The sequence below is a fragment of the Coloeus monedula genome, assembly GCF_965178545.1.
Source record: "Coloeus monedula genome assembly, chromosome: 12".
Lineage (NCBI taxonomy): Eukaryota > Metazoa > Chordata > Aves > Passeriformes > Corvidae > Coloeus > Coloeus monedula.
Genome location: NC_138792.1, coordinates 10,697,901 through 10,718,671, shown reverse-complemented (window position 1 = coordinate 10,718,671; position 20,771 = coordinate 10,697,901). Strand labels below are relative to the sequence as shown.

Genomic DNA, 20,771 nt, shown 5'->3' with positions numbered 1-20,771 from the left:
GTAACTTAAGGGTTCAGAACCATTCTCCTAACCAGAAAGGGCATTACAAGTGTATTATTCTAATGAGAAAGATTAAAATCAGAATATTTTTAAGTGTGTCACATTTATTTACAGCAGATTCAACAGTGAGTTTAGCCCCAGAAGCAAAGAATAGCATAATAGAGGGACTTGAATGCCTGCTTTTCTTTTATAGGTGGTATCTGTAGAACGGGAGGTAAGAAATATTATCTGGGCTTCTTTGGGAAGCTTGGAATAGCTGATGAATTCATCAATCCCTTTTGTGCAGCTCTTCTGGAGGATTTAAATCTTCATGTCTTCAACTTATTAAATTATTATGAGAAAGTCATTCTATTGTTATCAAATTCATTTTTCTTATGCAAGTTTCTGTGCTATTTTTGTTATAGAAAGGTATTGTCTCACTGATAACATTGCCAGTGGGAAGGAGGGCTTGGACTGGCTCGTGCAAATGGAAAATACATGGAGAAAATCAGAGTACAAAGAAGTTGTCTCTGCCTATAGATGACATTTCTTAGAAAATGAGGTCTCTTAAACCTCCTAGTATAGTCTGGAGAGACACTTCACTTAGTCCATTAATCTATCTGAAAAGCTTTACTGCCTGAGTTCAACAAATAAATCTATTCAAGGCCTACAAAATTTTCAAGTAGTCCAAAAATAGTCTGTTGATGGGACGTTTTAAAAAGCTTGACTCTGTCAGAGAGTTGGTTTGAGAATCAGACTAGGAAAATTCAGTAGCAGTAGCCCAACATCAGCTCCTACAGTGTATCAGTTTAATCAAATACAAGGGCACATTAACATAGCCCTTTCTGTTGTCTGCTGCTTGGGCAGTATAGAATTACCTGAGATGCATTTGTGTGTGATGCAGAGAAAGAGAGGTTTCCTGGTTTGGAACCTAACTTTGTGATGAGCTGCTTTTTGCTGAATGATGTGAAGGCTTCTCTTGACTATTACACAGGTTCTAACAAGAGAAAAATATTTTAAATTTACTCTGAAATTGGCAGTGCAATTTTCAAGTTAAAATTCAGAATCATTAATCCGTAAAACCTGGAAAATATTGTGAGTTACTTTATAGGAAATTAGTAAAGCAAAAATTTAATAAGTTTTTATTTGGTAGGACATGGGTACATTTAAATTAAAGTACGACATTATTTAAAATCTCTAGCTGTAGTCACATATCAGTTCCTATTCTGTTGTACATAGCAAGCTGACTTTTTAAAAGCTTTTTTGAAAGGCAGCTGAAAAATTAATCGAGTTCATTGAGTTCATGAAATGGTTCCTCCCATCATTGTGTTTGTGCCTGCTATGAATAAGGGCTGCCCTGCCTCCCGAGCCTGGTCGTGTCATCCACGGGCAGTGACTCTCTCCAGTTTCATCTCTCACTAAGATTCTTCCTATCCTTAAAACACTTTTGTTCTGTGGTTGACCTCCCAGAACAGGTGGTGCTGCAAACAAGGGATAAGCAGCAGTGGGGACAGGCCTTCAGGGTGATGATGGTCTTCTGAAAAGAGCTCATCTTGCAGCTCACTGCAGAGCTTGAGGGAATTTCCCACAGCCCTGTGGGAAATTGCCTTAAGGCAGAGAAATGTATTGCTGTCTGTTATCCAAAGTGCTGCAGTTTAGCTGTTTAGTAGATTAAATATCAGGACTATTGTCCTAAAGATACACACTGCACCTTTGAGACTGTTTTCCCCAACTCTGTACTGATTTGGGTGTTGCAGGTTTGTGTTTCAGACAGTGGTGAGACTCATCTACTTGTTCCTCGGCTGAGAAAATATCCCTTAAATGGGATAATTCCTAGTGGTATGTCAAAGACTGATTGAGAGTTAAAGTGTCTTACTGAGGGAAGGATCCACAGTACATTGCTCTTTAGAAATTCATACCTACTTTTTGCCATAAAGATTAGTGGTTTCGTTCCCAAAACCAGAAAAGGCTTGGATAGTGTTGCAGCAACATTGTTGTTTTGGATTTCCCCCTGCTTCATTTTTCCTCTCCCTTCTAAGTTTACTCAGTAGTTTTGCAGGATGCTTGAAATTTATTGGTGTATATAAGCAAGTTGTTAGCAGATTCAGTGATTCTTGTAAAAAGCCAGAGAGAAGAATTTTCTTAATACTTCTAATAAAGTGTCAGAATATTTTCAGAACAAACCTAGTATTTGCTAACCATGTTTCCAATAGGGAGGAGCTGTAATGGCAATAATGCAATCCAGATTTTTTTTTTTTAATATCTGTGATTCTACATCCATTTATATTCATGCTGATAAGACCACAAATATGGTAAGATCATAGGAGGATTCTCTGGCCTGGATGATGTTTGTCAATAAAAGAGTTTCTAACTCATAGGAATGGAAGTTACAGGAGTCTTCTCATTTTCTTTTAACTCTCCTAGTAAAAGAGAGAGAGAGAGAGAGAGAGTGGGGAAAAGAAGGGCTGTACTTTGAAGTCATGGATTTGCAGGTGTTTTACTGCTAGGAGAGATTTTAGTAAGTGTCAGTAGAGAAGACACCAAGGAAGTGTGGAAGTGTAATGGTGTAAATCAGACTAAATCATCTGACAACCCCTAATACAGCTAGACTGTAATGCCTCATGGAAGGAGAACCTCCCACCAGAGTGAGCACCATGGTAATTTGACCCTCAGCTCTGATTCAGTGTCTTGAGCACATGCTTCAATCTTCGTCCATCAAAACACCTAAGCATGTTCTTAAAGTTGTGCACACAGCTTTGGGATGTAGGACATTAAGTAAAACCTTCTATGCATGTAGAGCGAGGTTAACTAAGCTGTGGTTCTTCAGGTGTGTGTGTTCTAGAGAAAGTCAAGTGCTGCCCCACACTGCCACTGTCTCATGACACGCCACGGTTCTGATGAAGGCTTCTAGGATCTCTTGATCCTAGAACCAAAGGGCTGCTGGTCTGGCTTTGGTATGAGGCATTTAGCTCTTCTCTGTCAAGTGAGGATGTGGGAAGAGTCCCACTTCTCTATCAGCATCACTCATATCCCTGCAGACCACAGTCTCATGCTGTTGCTGATGATTAATGAGATTGTTCTCTTTTTATGAATGGAGCACAAAAAATGCATGTGCACCATTTTAACATTTCACTATGCAAGTGGCTGGGAGCAGACTTTGAACCAGTATATAAAGCTATGACAATGTGTCCAAACCCTCTGAGATTAACATATAATTTCAAACTAGGTCTGTCACTCTTGGCCTCCCATTCCCCCTCTGAAAGGGCATCAATCAGTTAAGAATTAACATGTAGCAATGTCACTTTTCTTTCACAATCAGGCTTTTGCTGTACCATTTCCATCAATTTTGGCTTCCACATTATTCAGCTGTTCGCCAGTCGAGTCTTTTGTTATGTGCCAATTAACCCAGCTTGATAAATAGTGATTATGCACAATTTATAAAGAATAATATTCTTTTTGTTCCCTGTAAATAAGGCACTGGCTTAGCTGAGGGTGCTGGTCTGTGAATTACTGTCAGATGTGATCGTGAAGGTCCAGGAGGCTGGTAACAGGAAGAACTCTTAGGACTAAGGCAGATAGAGGAACAAGAATGAGAACAAAAATAGATGGGAGGATGCCTTTGTAAGGGCATTTGGGATGTTGTTGTGGCATTTTTGTAGTTTGCACTTTCAGTGTGAATAGGTCTCTCAGTTCTAGTCCAGGTTTCACTGAATTCCATGTGAACTTCTCCAGTGATACTGATGGGTGCTTTATTGGACCTCTAAGGAGCATCTTCAAATAATTTCCCTGGCTGCTGAAGCCAGTTTTCACAGCCATCCTGTTTCTGCTTCTGCATTAACTGATCTGAAGCCCCTCAAGACTAATAAGCTGAAAGCAGTGGAACACAAGGGTGAGACTTGCATAGCCCCATGAACTTTGAGTAGAACAGGGGAGGAGATACGGAAATGTGAAATCCAGTCCACTAGTCCAAGGTGTACTTGCAGGGACAGTGCTTGCTGGAGTACCATTGCAGGGCCTCCAGGAAAGTGTGAGGGACTGTTGCTTTGGGTAAACTGGCTGTCTGTCAGCACCATGCTCTGCAAACATAGAGCCAGCTGGAAACCCTCCAGAGCTGGAGGCTGCTTGCACAGCTGCTGTTTTGGCGTCTGCATCCCCTTTCTCCTTGAACAACCTAATTGTGACCTTCACCTCCTGGTGAATTTTACCCAGCTCAGTGCTTCAGGTGTGTCGGCCACTTGGCCTCTTCTATCTCATCCTCTGTAATATATCCCCACAGGCCTATAAATGGCAGCACCTCAGCAGACTCAGCTCATCTTTCATCACACCGCCAGAGCCTTGTTTTGATTTATTGCCTCTCACCACAGTGGCCCAGAATGAAGTCAACTTCTGAAATCACTTAGGGAAGGATCTGCTGAACAAGCATACATTTAATAATATGCCTCTGCCTTTTTACTTCCTCCACACTGAGATGTTCCAGTGATACAAGAAATCCCTTCAGAGTACTGGGGTGCTGGAGGTCGTGGCTGCTGATTTGCAGCTCTGAGGCACAGCATTGCCTTTAACTGCTGCTCTTTGATTCAACCCTGTGTTCTGCCTAATATCCTCAACTGCAAAATGCTGCCCTTTTCTGATAGGTGTGATTTATTTTTTTCTTCATACCACAAAGCTCTTGCTTGCCCTTAGCCTGTTGTTTAAAGTATTGTTAAGATAGGTCGTCTCTGAGGAAGGTAACAATAGTGAAGTGGGTACTCCGTGGTCTACCACATCTTGTCAAGTTTGTATTAAAAATGCTTGTTTGAGCATGTCTTTTTGTTCCAAGGCAATGGAATTAATGGCTTGTGGAACTCTTATTACTTTGAATATACTTACAGAAACATTCATGTTACTGTGTTTATTAGATTATGCATATTATTAGACTATATTGCCTGCTTTTAAATAAATGGCTGCTAAATTTTCTAGTGTGTTATAACTGGACAATTTTTGAAAGAACAGGGATTTTTATATTTTCCTCCGACCAACATTTTTCGAAAAATTGCTTCAGAAAATAAGAGATACAGTTACAATCCAAAGTGATCACAGCGAGCAGGCATGACAGGAGATTAAATTAAGAGCATTTCAAATGGTGCAACAGATGGAAACAAGTTATTTCACTTGAGTGAGTGTTACATATTTGTGTTGCATGCACACTGTCTGTGTTTCTGCAGAGATTAGTCATGAAATAGGAGTTGGAGTCTTGGATGTGAAGAACGCAAGTGATTGTTGTTTGCTGTGAATATATTTAGACTCTCCTGCAGAAAGCATTGCCAGGTCCTCTGGCTCCCCCACACAGGTGTTAGCTCATCTCCTGTGGTTCATGGAGAAAGGAGTGTGTGGTTATGTGTATAGGATAGGCTAAAGCTTTCTCAAAGGGCAGAGCTCAATGAACTGCTTTACATCCACTCATTAAGTGTAACACTCTCTGAACCTGAGGGAGGCTGGTGCCATAAATCTTAAGCATCCAGGATGGTGGAGCTGCAATCGGGAACAGAGTGTTGGCATTGTGCATACTGCTGCTGTTGGCAAGGCATTGATCATGCTGGAGTAGCTGAGCAGAAACATCTCTTCACCAGGGTATAAAAGGCAGATACCAGTGCCTTTCCATTTCTCTCCAGCAGTGAGTTTAACTGTCTGCCAAGAGAAGCCTCTTGCTGCTTCTCCTGCAAGCATCTACTTTGGTGTCAAGACCTCCATAGGCAGGAAGCAGAAGAGTTCACAAATAACACAAATCCACAGCATTTAAATTTGACTTCTACCACAGTGTTACAGAGTCTTCTTTCTAAAAGCTCTTTGTTTAAAACTGTGTGGTATGTATTTAATGTATTTCCTTTGGAAGAAATGCTTCTTGTGAGCAGCTTGTGGGTATGGTGGGGATCAGGATGAAAAGTGTTCTGTTAACAGTAGAAGATGGTGAATTGCCAGGATGGGTTTAAGAATAGAAAACTTGGCTATAGTCTGTGGTGCCTGGTCTCAGAGCTTGAAATCCATCTTGTAAAGACACAAGCAAGGTAGTGTAGTATTCTGATCAGCACGTATCTAAGTTTAGTCCTTAAGTACCTAACATGTTTTTTAAATCATCTTCCAAAAAAAGCAGTTGATTTTTATGGCACATATATATCTTCTCTCACCTTTAATCCATTTTAAGCTTAAACCTCTATTTTATTTCTTTCAAACTCCAATGGTTTATACTTCAAAATAAGTCATGATTATCTGACTCATAGCCTTCCAAAAGGAATCTTCTAATAGTACTCAGAATCAATGGTATATTTAAAAAAATCAGTGTGTAACAGGGTTCCCAAGTAAACAAAATCCTTAATTTGGTCCTGAGAAGAGGCTGACACTTTTCCTGGAAGCCATCTGGATTGACTCCTGGGTTTCTTCCACCATCAGAAATGTGTCATAAATACAGAGATTCTGAGTGGCAGTGATTTTTCTTTTTTTTTTATGAAAACCATGCATTATAATTTTTTTGTGGGACACAAGACTCATTTTGTGCTTGAGTTTTAACAAGATTCTACAGAAAAAAAAAGTTGTTTTTTTTTTAGCGTTGTGGCCAGTAACCTGAAAAGAGTAGGTGAGTAGAAAACAGCAGCACAAGTAGCATTGCCTGTTCCAAGCTGCTCAGGCTACCTGCAGTACCTTCTCAGACTAGAACAGTTTTCAGAAAGTTAAGCACAGCTTTCTCAGTAAAATCAAGGTTGTGTTCAGCCTGCTTGGAGTTTGATACTCAAGAATGCCCTTTTTATTGGCATTTTGAATATATTAGCTAGTTTTTTAAATACCAACGCTTTCATTTGCATATACATCAGATTGTCAGTTTGGGCCAGAGAGGTTTTGATCCTGGTTTGCTTTTATCTGACTGAAGCTGTGCTAATGGACAAATACCCTCATCATGGCATGTGAGACTTGGTGCTGCTGGTGTTTCCACTAGCAGCGTTACAGCCTAAGCAGCCTATTTGTGTCATTGCAAGCCGGCGTTTTTCATATGCTCATAAAATTCACACAAATGTTTCAGTGTGAAGAGAATATCTCACAAACAACAAATTCATGTACATTGTTAGGGTTTTATTTGACTGCAGTCATATATATAAAAGCCAAGATGTGTAAAGTTTAATGAGTCAAGTATGTCATAAGTAATTGGACACACTGAAGGAAACCAAGGCTGTAGTGATGGGTTTGTACAGCACCCAGCACCAAGGAACTATAATGGGGATCAGGGTTCCAAAGTCATCCTGAAAAGCAGATAAGAAATAAAGCCTTCTTTAACAGTGTGTGATGGAGTTGTGAAGTGGTGACCAAAGTAATCTTGAACAGGATCTTGATCAGAGAGTGTTCAGCGATGCTTGGATCTGAACATGTGTTTTGAATTACTTTCCAGTAAATGGTTTGTAAAATATGAATGGATTAATCCTTATGCCTTTCATTTGCAATTTATTAATATCCCCCTCCTGCTGCCTGAACATGCTGTTTTTATTTTATTTGCTCTCCTAAAAAGAAATGCAAACTGAAAGAACTGTGTATATTTGAAGAAGACATTAGATAGAACAAAACAATCTGAGTAGTTCTTTATAAAAAGAACTAGATAAAACATTGCAATTTTATTATTGAGTTCATGCCATAAATGAAGTAACAAGAGTAAATGATGGTTTTGTTTTGTGCTCTGCTGTGAGGTTTTGGGTTGGTGGTTTTTTTTTGTTTTCAGGGGATATTTTTTTGCTTGTGAGGGCTTACCTTTTTCTAAGTAGGATGAGTAGCCAATATCTCAGAATTTCAAGTTGTAGCTTCCTTGTTTCCTTCCTGCCCCCAGGAATGTTCCCTGTTAACTATTCCAGGAATAGCTGTTTTCAGAAATGCATCTTTTCTCACCTGAATTTTAAACAATATTTTCTTCATGACAGAATTCAGTGTCTTAATTAAAATGTAAAAGATGGTTTTATTTGCTATAGGTAAACGCGGTTCACATAATTTTACATTTTTAGGATGATGGGCTTGTCTTTAAAGGAAGCTCTCAAGTCTGATTGCCTGGAGCCCCCTGAAAGTAGCTCGTTCTGCATTCAGGGGCACTGCTGTGCTGATCTACTCAGGGCTCAAGGTAGAGAGAGTTGTTGCTTTTCATTCTGTGTATTAAAATGAAAGCAAAAGAAAGCAGTGGAGGCATTGTCCGTCTCTCTAAGAGTAAGTGTGTTCTTACTGTAAGAGGTAATGTTAATGGTAGCCCTTGCTTTATTACAACAAGGAGGTCAGGATGGAGCCCTAGAAAATGGCAACTGCTCTGAAATAGGCTGCATATTATTCCATTATAAAGTAGTCCCATTAGTCTGTTGGCTTAAGCTGGCAGTGAGAGTTGTCTGGAATCCAAGACAATTGGCAGAAGAAAGTGGAGGGAATAAAATTATTTCACAGCTGAGGGAAACACAGAGCACAAAACTGAGGAACGGGTGTGAGCAACACGCGATAATGTCAGCTGAGATGGAGCTCCTACCATGCCTTCACTCCCAAAGAGCTGTGGGAGTATCGCTGAAACAGGCTGACAGTGCCCCTGTGACACAGGGTGATGGGTGATTTTGTCAGACCTACTTTATAAGAAATTGATATGGACAAAGGGGAAATTACTTGCTCATAAAAAGAGTAATGAAGAAGGAATAGTGTCTGAGGTATTGTAACCTCCAACCCCTGACTCCGAAACTACCGAGCTTTTGCATCCAGGGCAGAAGTGCACTGGATGCCACACCTGGGAGGATCCTGCTGACTTTTACAATTCAGTTATTAATGATACCATCCAGAGGAAATGGTGTATTATGATCCACTATTAACATATCTCTTTTGTTAGCTATATACATATTTTCTTTAAACAAACAAAATCCAAACCTACTTGTAAATATTCCTAGTAACGCTTCAGTTGTTTATAGTAAGAACTGGAAGTAAAAAAAAAAGTGTCAGAGAAGTTTTGTCTTTAGCTTCCAGGCAATAGACAGGAGAAATGTCAGGTCCTACACAACCTTGTTGTGTCAGGAATACTCACGGTCACTAAAACACAGAAAAACTAAATACCATTGGAAAGCAAAAATAAATTTTAAAAAGACATAAAATGTCTAATAACTTGTGTGAAGTGGGGTGTCTTTTGAGATTCTGGCCTGCAGCCTTCCTGGGATCTGAGAGCAAAAAAAGACTTATCTGGTTAATATTAGCAAGTTTCAGTGGTGGGCCTGATTTGACTGGAGGGAGGATGGAAATGCAAGTAAAACAGAAGTCTGGGTTCATTGGGTTACACTGATGCTTAGGATGGCTCAGCTGCTATTCAGGATGGAAACTAAGATTTTTATTTATTTGGCTTCAGTTGCATTTTGGTTGGTTGGTTTTGGGGTCTGTTGTTTTTTTCCCCCCTTCTTTTTTGTGATTGTTTTGGTTTTTAGGTTGTGTTGTTGTTGTTGTTGTTTGGTTTTAGGTTTTTTTAAAGTAAATTCTGCTTACCACTGTTATCACTCTGGCTCTGAGCATTTTCCTTCCTTGGTAGGAAATACCAGTCTGCCATGACCTGAAAGTTTCTTATCTTCTCTTGGCATGCTTGAGAATTCACGGGCTTCTGTCATACCATCACTTCCTCTCCTGGACATGATGGCATGTGGCAGCTCACTCTGAGAACAAGTCCAGTGTTAAATCTCCATTAATAAATACTCACCTTGCACCTAATGCCAAAATAATGGCCTATCATTATCTCCCATAGGATAACTGCTGCTCAGGACCTCTCTCCCTTGTTTGTGGACATTGAAACTTTTTCAGAACAGGTTATAAAGCAACTTGGTTATGTGCTGTCCTTGGAAACAGATGTGCATCCACATAATTAAGAGCAGTTTCAAAAGCTCAGAAAAAAAATTGCTTTTTTTCTTGAGGAATGAGATTGCACTAGGACTTGTCCAAATAATTTCTTTAACAGCCAAAGTAAGTGTTTGACCATCTGCATTTTTCAAATAGGGAAAAAAATCCTATAAATCAACTGTGATTAATTAAGGAAAAATATCAAAGTTCCTACTCAAGCCCGAAGATTGTTCTGATTGTCAGTAGAAAGTAGTTTGTAAAAAGAGCTTAAGGTTAAAGCTTAGTTAGCCTTTCAAAAATTTTTCTTGGGGTTCAGTGATGTTAGAATAATAGTGTAATTAAAATGAATGTAATTGCACATTTATTTTTTGGAAAACAAGTAACAATATCACTGTAGGTTCATGGATATTCCATAGATTTGTCTGATCACAGAGATTAGGTCACAAACTGTGTGAAAGACCTAATGCTACAAAATTTTAACAAAACTTTGAGTTCAAAAATGCAAATGAACATTGAGGACCAAGATAATTGGCCTTTTAGCTTTTCCTTATTAAAACAAAGGTTTGTTTGCCTTTTAATGGGCTGGTAAAACTAAATTGGCATCCTACCGTGCATGCAGAATAGATAGTCAGGAATAATAAGCTACTAATAGAAGACAGATAGTCTGTCAAAGGATTAATCTTTAAAATCTGCAGTGAATACAAACTTGAACCAGGGGAAATAAAAGTGGGCAGTTGCATTTGTTAGAAGATATTTTTGGTGATCCTTCAGGAGGAAAAATAATTGCAAATACGTGGGGACCAAATCAGAAGCTCTCACCTCCATATGAGCTGCAGCTCCGTGTTGCCTCTAAGGTGTTACTTGGAGAAGGTCCTGCTTAGTCAGGTTGTTCACAGACTGTGTTTTTCTCAGATTACTCACCACTTGCGGATGGGCTCTTTGCATAAACGAGCACAATCTGCTGGGAAAATATACTTTAATTCAGTTGAGTCACAGTTCAGAAGTATTCCTGAGTCTTACACCTGATAAGAAATAATGGGTGAATCCAGGACTGTTTGAAGTATTCTCAGTTTTTAGGATCAGGAGTTCTTTGTGAATGTGTTTGTTTATGTTGCAAGAAGGGATGATTCCTGGAATACTTGCTTTTCTCTGCAGTACGGAATCTGCATAAAAACTGGTAAACTAGGCCACTAATAAATATGTAAAAGAAGCTTGATCTGTGAGGTACAGGCTCAATGTATGTGAGAATGCTCAGCTCCATTAATCCCACTTCACTGATTATTCCCATGGAATTACAGGGTTTACACACCATTTAAATGATTTGGAGACTGCCAGACTTTCTAATGTAATTTTTGTTTTTCCCTTTTTTCCACCTGTAAATTAATGCTTTTTATTTGTTACTTCAGCAGATAATTTTTTATGGTAGCTTTTCTGCTTTATATCCTGCTGGTATATAGTTTAACAAAATGCCTTTTTAAACAGTGTATTTAATTCCTCAGTCATGCCTCTGGGAATAAACTCTTACTGTACTATAACTTCTTTTATATATTTTCTTTCCTGTGGTTGAGAACCTCAGCAAACTTTCCTTTCAGAAATTATCACCTTTTAATTCCTTTCTGTGTCTCACCAGCTGTTATTTGCTGCTCGTATTCACAGTTAGTCATGTCGTGTTACAGTGGCTTAAATACTTAAAGAAATTCCTTAACAACATTTCTAGTTTTTGTATCTAGAGCTCCAGGAAGAAAATCGAATTTTCACACCTGACTGCCGATTTTAGATGTTCTCCATGATGCTGTGTCAATGAGCTGATATTGTGGAGAATCCTTTTTAAAATTACTTTAACAGTTTTTAGTGATCCTGAATGGTAGCATGTATGATGGGAAATGTGATGGTACTTTCAGAAGTAACAATGCTGTACATTTCTGTGTAGAAGTCACATCTTCCTTACTGGTAATTACTTCCCCTTGCTTTTTGCAAAGTTAAATATACAATGTGTTTGCAAAAGTGCTTAATGGGTGTCTCGGTTTAGAGACAAATTTTAGGAGAAAACGCCCTGGAATGAGCTTTTCCTCTAAAGAGAAGGGCTTTGATAATCCCATTTGCCAATAAGAGAAATGAATACCAGTGGGTGAAAGTGAAAAAAACCTGAACTGATTATTAACGAAAGAAAGGGTGCCCACAAGGCACAGAAAAGGATTGAATAAATGCTGGGTATTGAAATTTCAAAACCTTAACTCCCACCACCCACTATGCTGCGTAGCCAGGAGGCAAAGATGGCAGCTGCCCCCTTTGTCTCAGGGCAGGGGAGGAACAGGAGCTCACGCTCGGGCAGAATAGATGGGAACCTTTCCGGAGTTGGTCTCCTCACAGCAGGCGAAGCTGGTGGGTTTTGGTGTCCTTTCTTTTGCTGCCTCCGTCTTTCCTGAGGCCCAGACTGTCTGGCACAGCCCCCTCCCTCCAAGAGCGAGGGGAAAAAAAGAACAAACCGAAACAGTTAAAGGAAAAAAAAGAAACAAAGAAACTGCTGGAGTCCAGGGAAAAGGTGGGGAAATAAAAAAAGAAGCTTCTTGCCTAAGCAAGCAAAAACGAATCCAACAAAAGGAGCAACATAATGTCCCGGTCCATGCTGCGCTGAGCACACCCAGCAAAGAGAGTTTGAACAGAGCCTGTGCCCGGGGTTCCCAGGCTCCAGCCTCGTCCCTGGCTCATCTTAGAGCTACAGCAGCCATTTCTGGGCATAAAGCAGATGATTAGGGAATAGAGTAGCACCATAAAATCACCCCAAGACAATGGGGCTTGTTGTAAATTGTTGTTAAATCCAGTTCTTGACAAGTAAAATTGTTAATGTTGAATGAACATTTCTCTGGGAAACTTTTTTCAGTACAAATGGGACTTGCTCATCGCCGTCCAGCAATGGTATGATTAGAAGTGCTGCTGTGCTGTATTGTATTGCAGTTGTACAGTCTTTTTATAATCCAGAGCCCCAGCACCTCACAGATCCGGCTCCCTTGCTATCTCTGATGCAGACTCCCTCCATGGAAAGAAGCCAGGGTCACAAGAATTTTGCACTTTTCCTACAGAGCTGAACAACAAAGAAATTCTTTTTCCTGCAATGTCCATGTAGCTGGCCATGTTTACAAATTGAAATACTTTCATTTTTGTCCAAAATGGTCATTGTTCAATCTCTGTAAGGGATGGGAAATGACGTGTTTTCCCAGATAAATACATGTGAAAAAAGACCATCTTTGTCTGAATTTTGATTTTTTTCTGGTACAAGATGAGTTCCTCAGGACAGCAGAATGGTTAAGGACTAAAAGCCTTCAGCTTATGGGATATCAGCTTTAATCCCATGAAGCAACAATATGGGTTCCTCATTTGTGTTGTCATATAATAAGTCACAGATTTCCAAATTGCTTCTGGAAGATTTTAACACTCAGTTAAGAAGCCAACATAACTTATCACTGAAAAAGACCACACAGAGATTTCAGAGTTGTGGACTATAAAGGAATAAAACATCCTGATTTTTGTGAACCAGATCTGAATCAAGTTTGGATACCAGGAAAAGCTGTACATTAACATTCTGACTTTTAGGCAGACCTGACATCTGTCATGTAGCTCCTCACAGAGCTCTCAAGGTGCTACTCAAGGAAGGAAAGGTATTTTACAGACAGGCAATGTCATGTTCATTTTTAAAGAATAAAGAGAGATTAGTGGATTGTAACAACACAGGACAAAACACAACCAAAAATAAATGTGTTCACGCCAGTTTAAGTTCTACAAAGTTGGTACAATTTATTGCTGCATTGAAATTAGTATGTATTATCTCATTAATTCACTCCATCTGCTGCATCATACAGGATAATTTCAGGAATGGTTAGAAGGCTTACCTCAAATATACTTTGAAAGTTTGATTGCGTTCATTATATTTCAGATTCTAACACTCTTGTCTTTCTTAGTCTGTTCACAGTTTTCCAGAGGAGTTTATGCCATCTTTGGATTCTATGACCAGATGTCAATGAATACCCTGACATCGTTCTGTGGAGCCCTTCACACATCCTTCATCACACCAAGCTTCCCAACAGATGCAGATGTGCAGTTCGTCATCCAGATGCGGCCAGCATTAAAAGGAGCCATCTTGAGTCTCTTGACTTACTATAAGTGGGAAAAGTTTGTGTACCTCTATGACACAGAACGGGGTAAGCACCCTCATTTTAACTGAATTTCTGTTTCATAGCTTGCTCTAAGTACTACCATCATCAGTAGGTGCAGCCCAGTTTTCTTCTGGATTTAGGTAGAACATTCTGATGGTCCTAGAAAACAAGTTTGTTCTGAAGAAACTAAAATGAATAGATAAATGAAAAGGAGGCATCTTCATATTACTGATCATTTTTAAAGAGATTGTCTGAGTATAGTGTTAACAGTGTAAATATTCAATTTGGCATGCCTGCTTTCCACGGAACTGCAGACTCCACACTTGCCAGGGTGTTTGAGTCTTTCCAAAATAAATAGAGTCGACACTATGAAATAGGCTGATAAGCAGGACCTTCCACTGTGCATGACATTGCAAATCCCACGCCATTTAACATAAATGACATTTCTCCTGTCACTGAACAAAGGCAATCCATGCTAAGATATGCTCTGGAGATGTCTAAGCATCAATAGTGGTCTAAGCATACAGTGTGTAAGATGCTTTAGGGCTCAGCTGGAGAAAAGATGCTCTAGATATCTCACATTCCAAGAGACAAATTGAGATACATGCCAAGAATGACCAGAGTTACACTTAACTAAGTGGAAACATATTAAAACCACTGTTTTCACACTTAAGCCAATTGTTAACTACTAATAAGCAGAAAATGTAGCAAATATGTCAAAAAGAGATCTAGACATCAGAAAACATTTTCTGTGAGTAATCTTGCAACTTCCACCTGCTCTGAGTGCACAGAATTTGCTCTGTTACACTTGCGTAGCATTTTTTGTATCAAATAGATGTGCCACTGCCTTTCTTACCAGCTTTATGATTTGCAGCTTCAAGAAATTTTTCAGATCAAAGTGATCTCGATAGAGACAAAGAAGCTTAGATTCTGTTCCTGGTTTCCATGACAAAATTTCCTTAGGCTACTGCATATTGTTAAGGATTAAGTCTTCGGTGGGTGTGCTTTTCACACTGAAGAATAGTAGCATCACCCCGTTAAGAACCCAACTAAAACCTAAAAAATCATATATTGAAATAAAGTAATTTTCAGTCTGATTTAGGTGAATGCCAAGAGTTTCAAATTTTCTGAGTGATTTGGAGGTGTTAAATATTTCTAGCACTGAAAAACACTAGCAGTGAGATTAAGTAGGAAAATACGGAGAAGTTAAGAATGCCATTACTTCTTAAATCTTGTAAAACCACTACCCGTACATCTGTTTTTCTGGCTTAGTCCACTTTTAAATGAAAGCTCCTGTGAATAAGCCATTTGTCTGAGTAAGAAAGGCTTATTTGATGTGGCCAAATACAATGAACTTACAGTATGTGATGAAGTAAAATGCCATTTGTTCTGGGACTGATGAAACTTATCATGATTTAGGCTAATAAAGTTTGCTTTCAAAAGAGTTTCACCAGTCATTCAAGAAATTTGGCACTTTAGACTGGAAAAAATCATCCAAAACAATGAGAGGTTCACTAGAATTTGTCTAGATGACATGACTATCTGACTAACTGAGATAATAATGGGAGTGAGGAGGAGCGGAGACTTGCAGTCTCAAACTTGCATTTATTTGCAGTTTTCAGTGTGTACAATCTTTAGGTAGACACAGTCTAATCATGAGTTTATTATGATGGCTAATCCCTTTGGAACACTTTACTCATAACCTTACAATGACTAACCAAAATCCTGTTGTGAACCTCCAGCATCTCACATGGGTGTTCGCTGGCCCTGTGTTATGTCAGCCATTCTGACTGTCAGAGTAACAAATCTGAATTAGATGACAGTGAAGGTCACAGTAGGATTATAAAATGTAGCACAGGGCTAGAAGATAAAGGACAACTGTGTCTTTAGGATGGAAGAAGCATCAGTACATATAGGTAGCTTGATGATGGGCTTTAAGTTGTTTGGGATAAACTTACATCTTATCTGTCCTTCCTAGTTGATGCTATGCTGTTTGGTAACATAGCTCCTGTCTGCTGAAATGGGAAAAAAAATGAACAGTTTATTAGCCTCACTTCCTGCTGTTTTATTTTACTTAATAGAAACTCGGTAGCCATCCTATCAGAGTTTTAATTCTTCTAGAATTACAATAAATTAAGAAGTTTACTATCAGAGAGATGCAGGGCAATTAGGTACTGAGAAATGGACGTTAGATTCTTTTTTTTGAGGAGTAATAATCATGTATGACAGCACCTAGAACATTTGGCCATTCCAGTAAGCTCACCAATTTCTTGTGATAGGCCTTCAAATACAAAAAAAAACCCCCAAAAGTTTGGACAGTAATAATGGGGAATGATTGCTTGTGTCAGGTAGTGAATAGACTGTACATGCTCTTTTGCTAAGAAATGCAAACACTAGAGCTGTCACAATTTTTAATAATTCCTGTCTTAGATACTTAACTGCTTTGGGGCACAAACACTGTAGAGAGAATGTGTTAAGCAGTTAATTGGCAGTTCCTGAAATTAACTATCATTTAAATAGTGCCTTTCTAAGACTATAATCTCACTGAGAACCGGAGAAATCACTAAATAGAGAACCTGAGAAATCACTAAATATTGGACTACTCTTTCTTACATTGAATACTATATATGGACTAAATTGTTGTTGCAAGTAGCTTTACCGTGTTCTGCTGAAGTGAAACACCACCATGTGTTAAACTGCATATACTACTAATGAATACCACAGCATATTACACATGCCATACAAAACTGAGTAAACCTTCTTGTGGTTTTATTGAACTCTTTTGGTTTAAACTTAGGAAAATGGAGCTTTGTAAATTTGTTTTCTTTTGTTCTTTGCCATCAAGTCATGTAATCTTGACTTGATGGTTTCCTCCTCAGAGATATTATGTACAATACTGTGATGTTTGGCTCCTGCAAGGAAGACGAAAGATAAATCCCAAACAATAGAATAAAATTAAGATGTATAATTGCATAGATAGGTGGTGAAGTTTTTAATCAGTTGAGTTAGTGTGTACATTGTATATACTTATGTTAAGTATAAAATAATATTTTCTGTTGTTATGAGATGACTGCTGCAGATCGTGCTCTCAAAAGTATACTTATGTGAAGGTGTAAAATTCAGTTTCTTAAAAACTGCTAAAGCACACAGGAAAAAAAAAGGTGAGATTCTCGAATTTCACCAGCAAGAATTATGTCTTATCATTGCTAATTTCAGTTGATAAACTTATTCTTCTATGAAGAAACAGCAATTTAAGAGAAATACCAAATCACATTTCTCTCCTAGTACCAGCAGAAAAAACCCCAAAGCATACTTTGCACAGAGTAATGCTGCCTTAGGAAATGGTTGCCAAAGGAAAAAAGGACATTAGGTGATGTGTAGAAGAAATAGTCATATGTTCACTCCATGCCACATGCTTTTAGCTCATGTGAAAGGGAAAGGCAGGGTTGATTTCTGTTTGTATTAACTCACATCAGTAAGTTGACAGTGTTGGTTGCTGTGATGCGTGCAAAATATCTGATTAATTGTATGGTGGTAACTGCCTTGGTAGGCTTCTCTGCAGTAGGACTAAGGCTAATTAAGATTATGTCAGGGTGAGATGAGACGAAGTTACATACAGAAAGCTGTTAAGAATTTGGATAGCACTTGTCAGGAAAGTCACCTTTTGTATCTGATGCTGTGGATTATGTTTCATCAAAACCCTCAGGTTTAGTCTTCAGGTCTGTTTCTTCTCTTGCTTTACTTTAAATCAGATATTGTTCCACTGAATTCAGTGAACTGGAGTAACACAGGTGTGAATGTGTGCAGAGGGTGTGAAACTTGTGGGTTTCATAAACACCTTATTGTTGCTTGAAAGTGAGAAATACTTCTTAATTATGAAAATGGTATGATGAACTGTAATATTGAAGCTTTTGTTTATTTAAACTTTCATGATGTTAAATAACATTTTGGTTTATTTTTGCCAGAGAAACACAGTTTTGTACAGATCATTCGCTTTCCATCTGTCAATGTAACACAAGCATTTTTTCCTAAGTTATTTTGATTTGTCATACCTACTGTGCACAAAGAAACTGATTTCTGTCAGGCAGATCATTTAAACAAAACCACACCAAGTGATTTTTTTGATTTGCATCAAGTCTTCACCTTCTTCAGGTTGTAGGAGTCATCACAAGACAGAGAAGTGGCTGACTGTGTTCGTGTAATGCCTTCTTACTCAATAGCAGCTCAGTCTGGACAGAGGTATAGAGACATCACAGTTTTTTATGGCATTATAACCAAACCCCTCACTAAATCTGAAGTTCTTTGTCATTTGGTTTTGATTTAGTCTATCGATAGGTATCTAGCAAGACCTAAAGTCAAGGAAAAAAGCCGTGATAAATAAGGTTATTGTTGGGTAATATTTTTTTTTCATTGGCTAACAGTGGCTAGATGAAGGCTGAGGCAGGGAAGTGTTAATCTAATGCCCGAAGTTATTTGTCTAAGGAGAGTTGAAAATGTCTGCTTTGAAAGCAATTACATCTTTAATCCCTACTGCTACCGAAAAGACAAAAATTTGACTTGAATGTAATGGGTAGGTAAGGATGCAGAAGGCCTCAAAATACAGGTTCAGAAAATATGACTAGTCCTATTTCTTCTAAATATGAAACCTCGTAGTACTCTGTTGCATAAAGAACTGCCAGGTGAAAAGAGTGGGGAGGGAAAAAAAGGTACAACTGGGAGCTTTTCAATGATCATGTGTAAGGCATCAAATTGCCTTAAAATGGGTTCAGTACAAGGCAATGAGGTCTGATTCCCTGCTTCTGCTGAAGACAAAGAACAACTCTGTTGAGTTCTGCTTTTACAAAATGAGGTTAGTTATCTATTGCTATCAAGGGACAAGACACTTCTGTACTGCTTTCCCTGGAGAATGAGAGATTGGAGCTGATAAAAGAAGTGGTATGTAGAACCAGGCTCATTATAACTTGCACAAAATTAAATTGATGGATTTTTTTATTTGATTAAGTAAGAGTTGCACTTAAAATTACTCATATGTAGAATGTAACTTTTTTTTGCAAAATGTGGGATAGGATTAATTTTCATGGACTCTAAAAGAACTGTGCTTTAGTACTTGGGGGATTCCTACGGATTTTAGAATGCTGGGTTCTGGTGGACCAACTCTCTCCTGAAAACAGCAATGAAGAATGTAAACTAACAGAATGACTGACTCCTGTTTATAAGCACCTTCCATCAGCAGAGAGGTGCAAAGGAACTCCTCCTTCTGTATAGCTCATTCCTTAGACTCTGTTTTGTCTTTCTGCATGTCAGGAAGTTTTATTTTCTTTATAAAGATCATTCTTCAATGAAGGGGAAAATAAAAATAGGGGTAGCAGCTACACCAGCATTAGTAAACCCTGAATTCAGCACCTGCTGTTCAGTCAAATGTCAAAAGAATCAATAGCTGAGTTCATTAGCATGTTTATTCTTCAGAGCAGGGGACTTATCCCCCTAGCTGAAAAACTGCTCTGAATCCCTTACATAAAGAAAAAAGGAATTAATGCTGGCTTACAGTTTTCTCAGAATTAAACATGGACTTGGTCCATTTTAAAATTGTAATTCTTGTTTGCTAGTATGTTTATATCTGTTTAATTCTTCTCAGTTGCACCTATGAGGTTGATGCATTGTATTTTGCTTACACTTTCAGAAGTATGAAAGGGTTTAAAATTTTGACATTTTCTTCTGTAAATGTCAGTCTGTGGCAAAGAATAAAGCAACATGCAAAGCTTATTTGGGAGCCTGTAAAACACCAAAGGTGACAAAAAAAGGGAGGGTCACTGCAAACTTTGATTCTTCTGAGTTTTTTGGCTCTTTTTGCAGGAGTATTTTGGGCAGCAGCCCAGGATCATGGGGGTGATAAGCAGACGGTATCAATTGCTGGCATTCATGTAGATGATCTGCCTCATTCTTCTTTCCCACTTTATATAGTGGGAAGTGCACAGTAGGGAGTAAAATCTTGGCAAGACCTCCCATGTCACAGGACCAGGTATCACAGGTCTCTACATTTGAAGACTTATGTGCCCCAGTAACTGCCATGCAGGAATTTTCTTCTAGGTCAAAAGCAACTTGCAGCATCGCCACAAAGTGGGGCATCTTTTGTGTGGCTTTGCTTGAAAGGATGTGGTGTATGTTCAGGTTTTCATGCTCTGCTACAATAGAGAACATACAGAGTGCAAGGATCATTATGATAGAAAATCCATTATTTAGATTTAAAGAACAAACATGCTTCATGTACTTACATGCAATAGGAAAATGATCTGTTTCTTTCACTAGCAGCCTTTTGGGAATGAGTGATTTTACCATCTTACGATGCCTAGAATTTGTATTTATATGGGGTTGAAAGTCATAGATACTGCTTAGAGGTGTTTGTATAAAATATAAGTAATTTAACCTCGCAAGGAGGCAAACCTTGACATACGTATTTAGGGCACATTGTTTCATTGCTTTCAACAGTATAATGTCTGAACCAAAGCTCTATTCAGGAAACATGCCAGGACCTTAACTGAAATATTTCAGGGTTGCTTTACTGTTTGATTTTACTGCCTAAATATGTTCAGGAATAATCTGAGCCTGAACAGTTAAATCTAGCTTTTGATAATCACTTTCCATTTATTTCCTCTGAATCTCTGAAGTCTCATACAGACTCCTTTTATCTTGGTCTCTGTGGTACACAGATACAGAAGAAAGCCCTTTCACTGATCCTTGCCCAAACAAACATTGAGACCCTGTGTGGGAGAATGAATGTTGGCCGGTTTT

At 38.6% G+C, this 20,771-nt stretch overlaps 1 protein-coding gene across 2 annotated transcripts in view; it reads left to right on the top strand.

Annotated features, from left to right (window-relative positions):
- The window catches only part of GRIA3 (glutamate ionotropic receptor AMPA type subunit 3), a gene marked incomplete at both ends in the record, with an annotated part of 143,802 nt that overhangs the window by 19,519 nt on the left and 103,512 nt on the right, over nt 1-20,771 (top strand). For both annotated transcript variants that reach the window (XM_082289587.1, XM_082289588.1), the window contains one exon: nt 13,788-14,027. In XM_082289587.1, the coding sequence (XP_082145713.1) occupies nt 13,788-14,027 (240 nt within the window). The remainder of the gene's footprint in view (nt 1-13,787; nt 14,028-20,771) is intronic.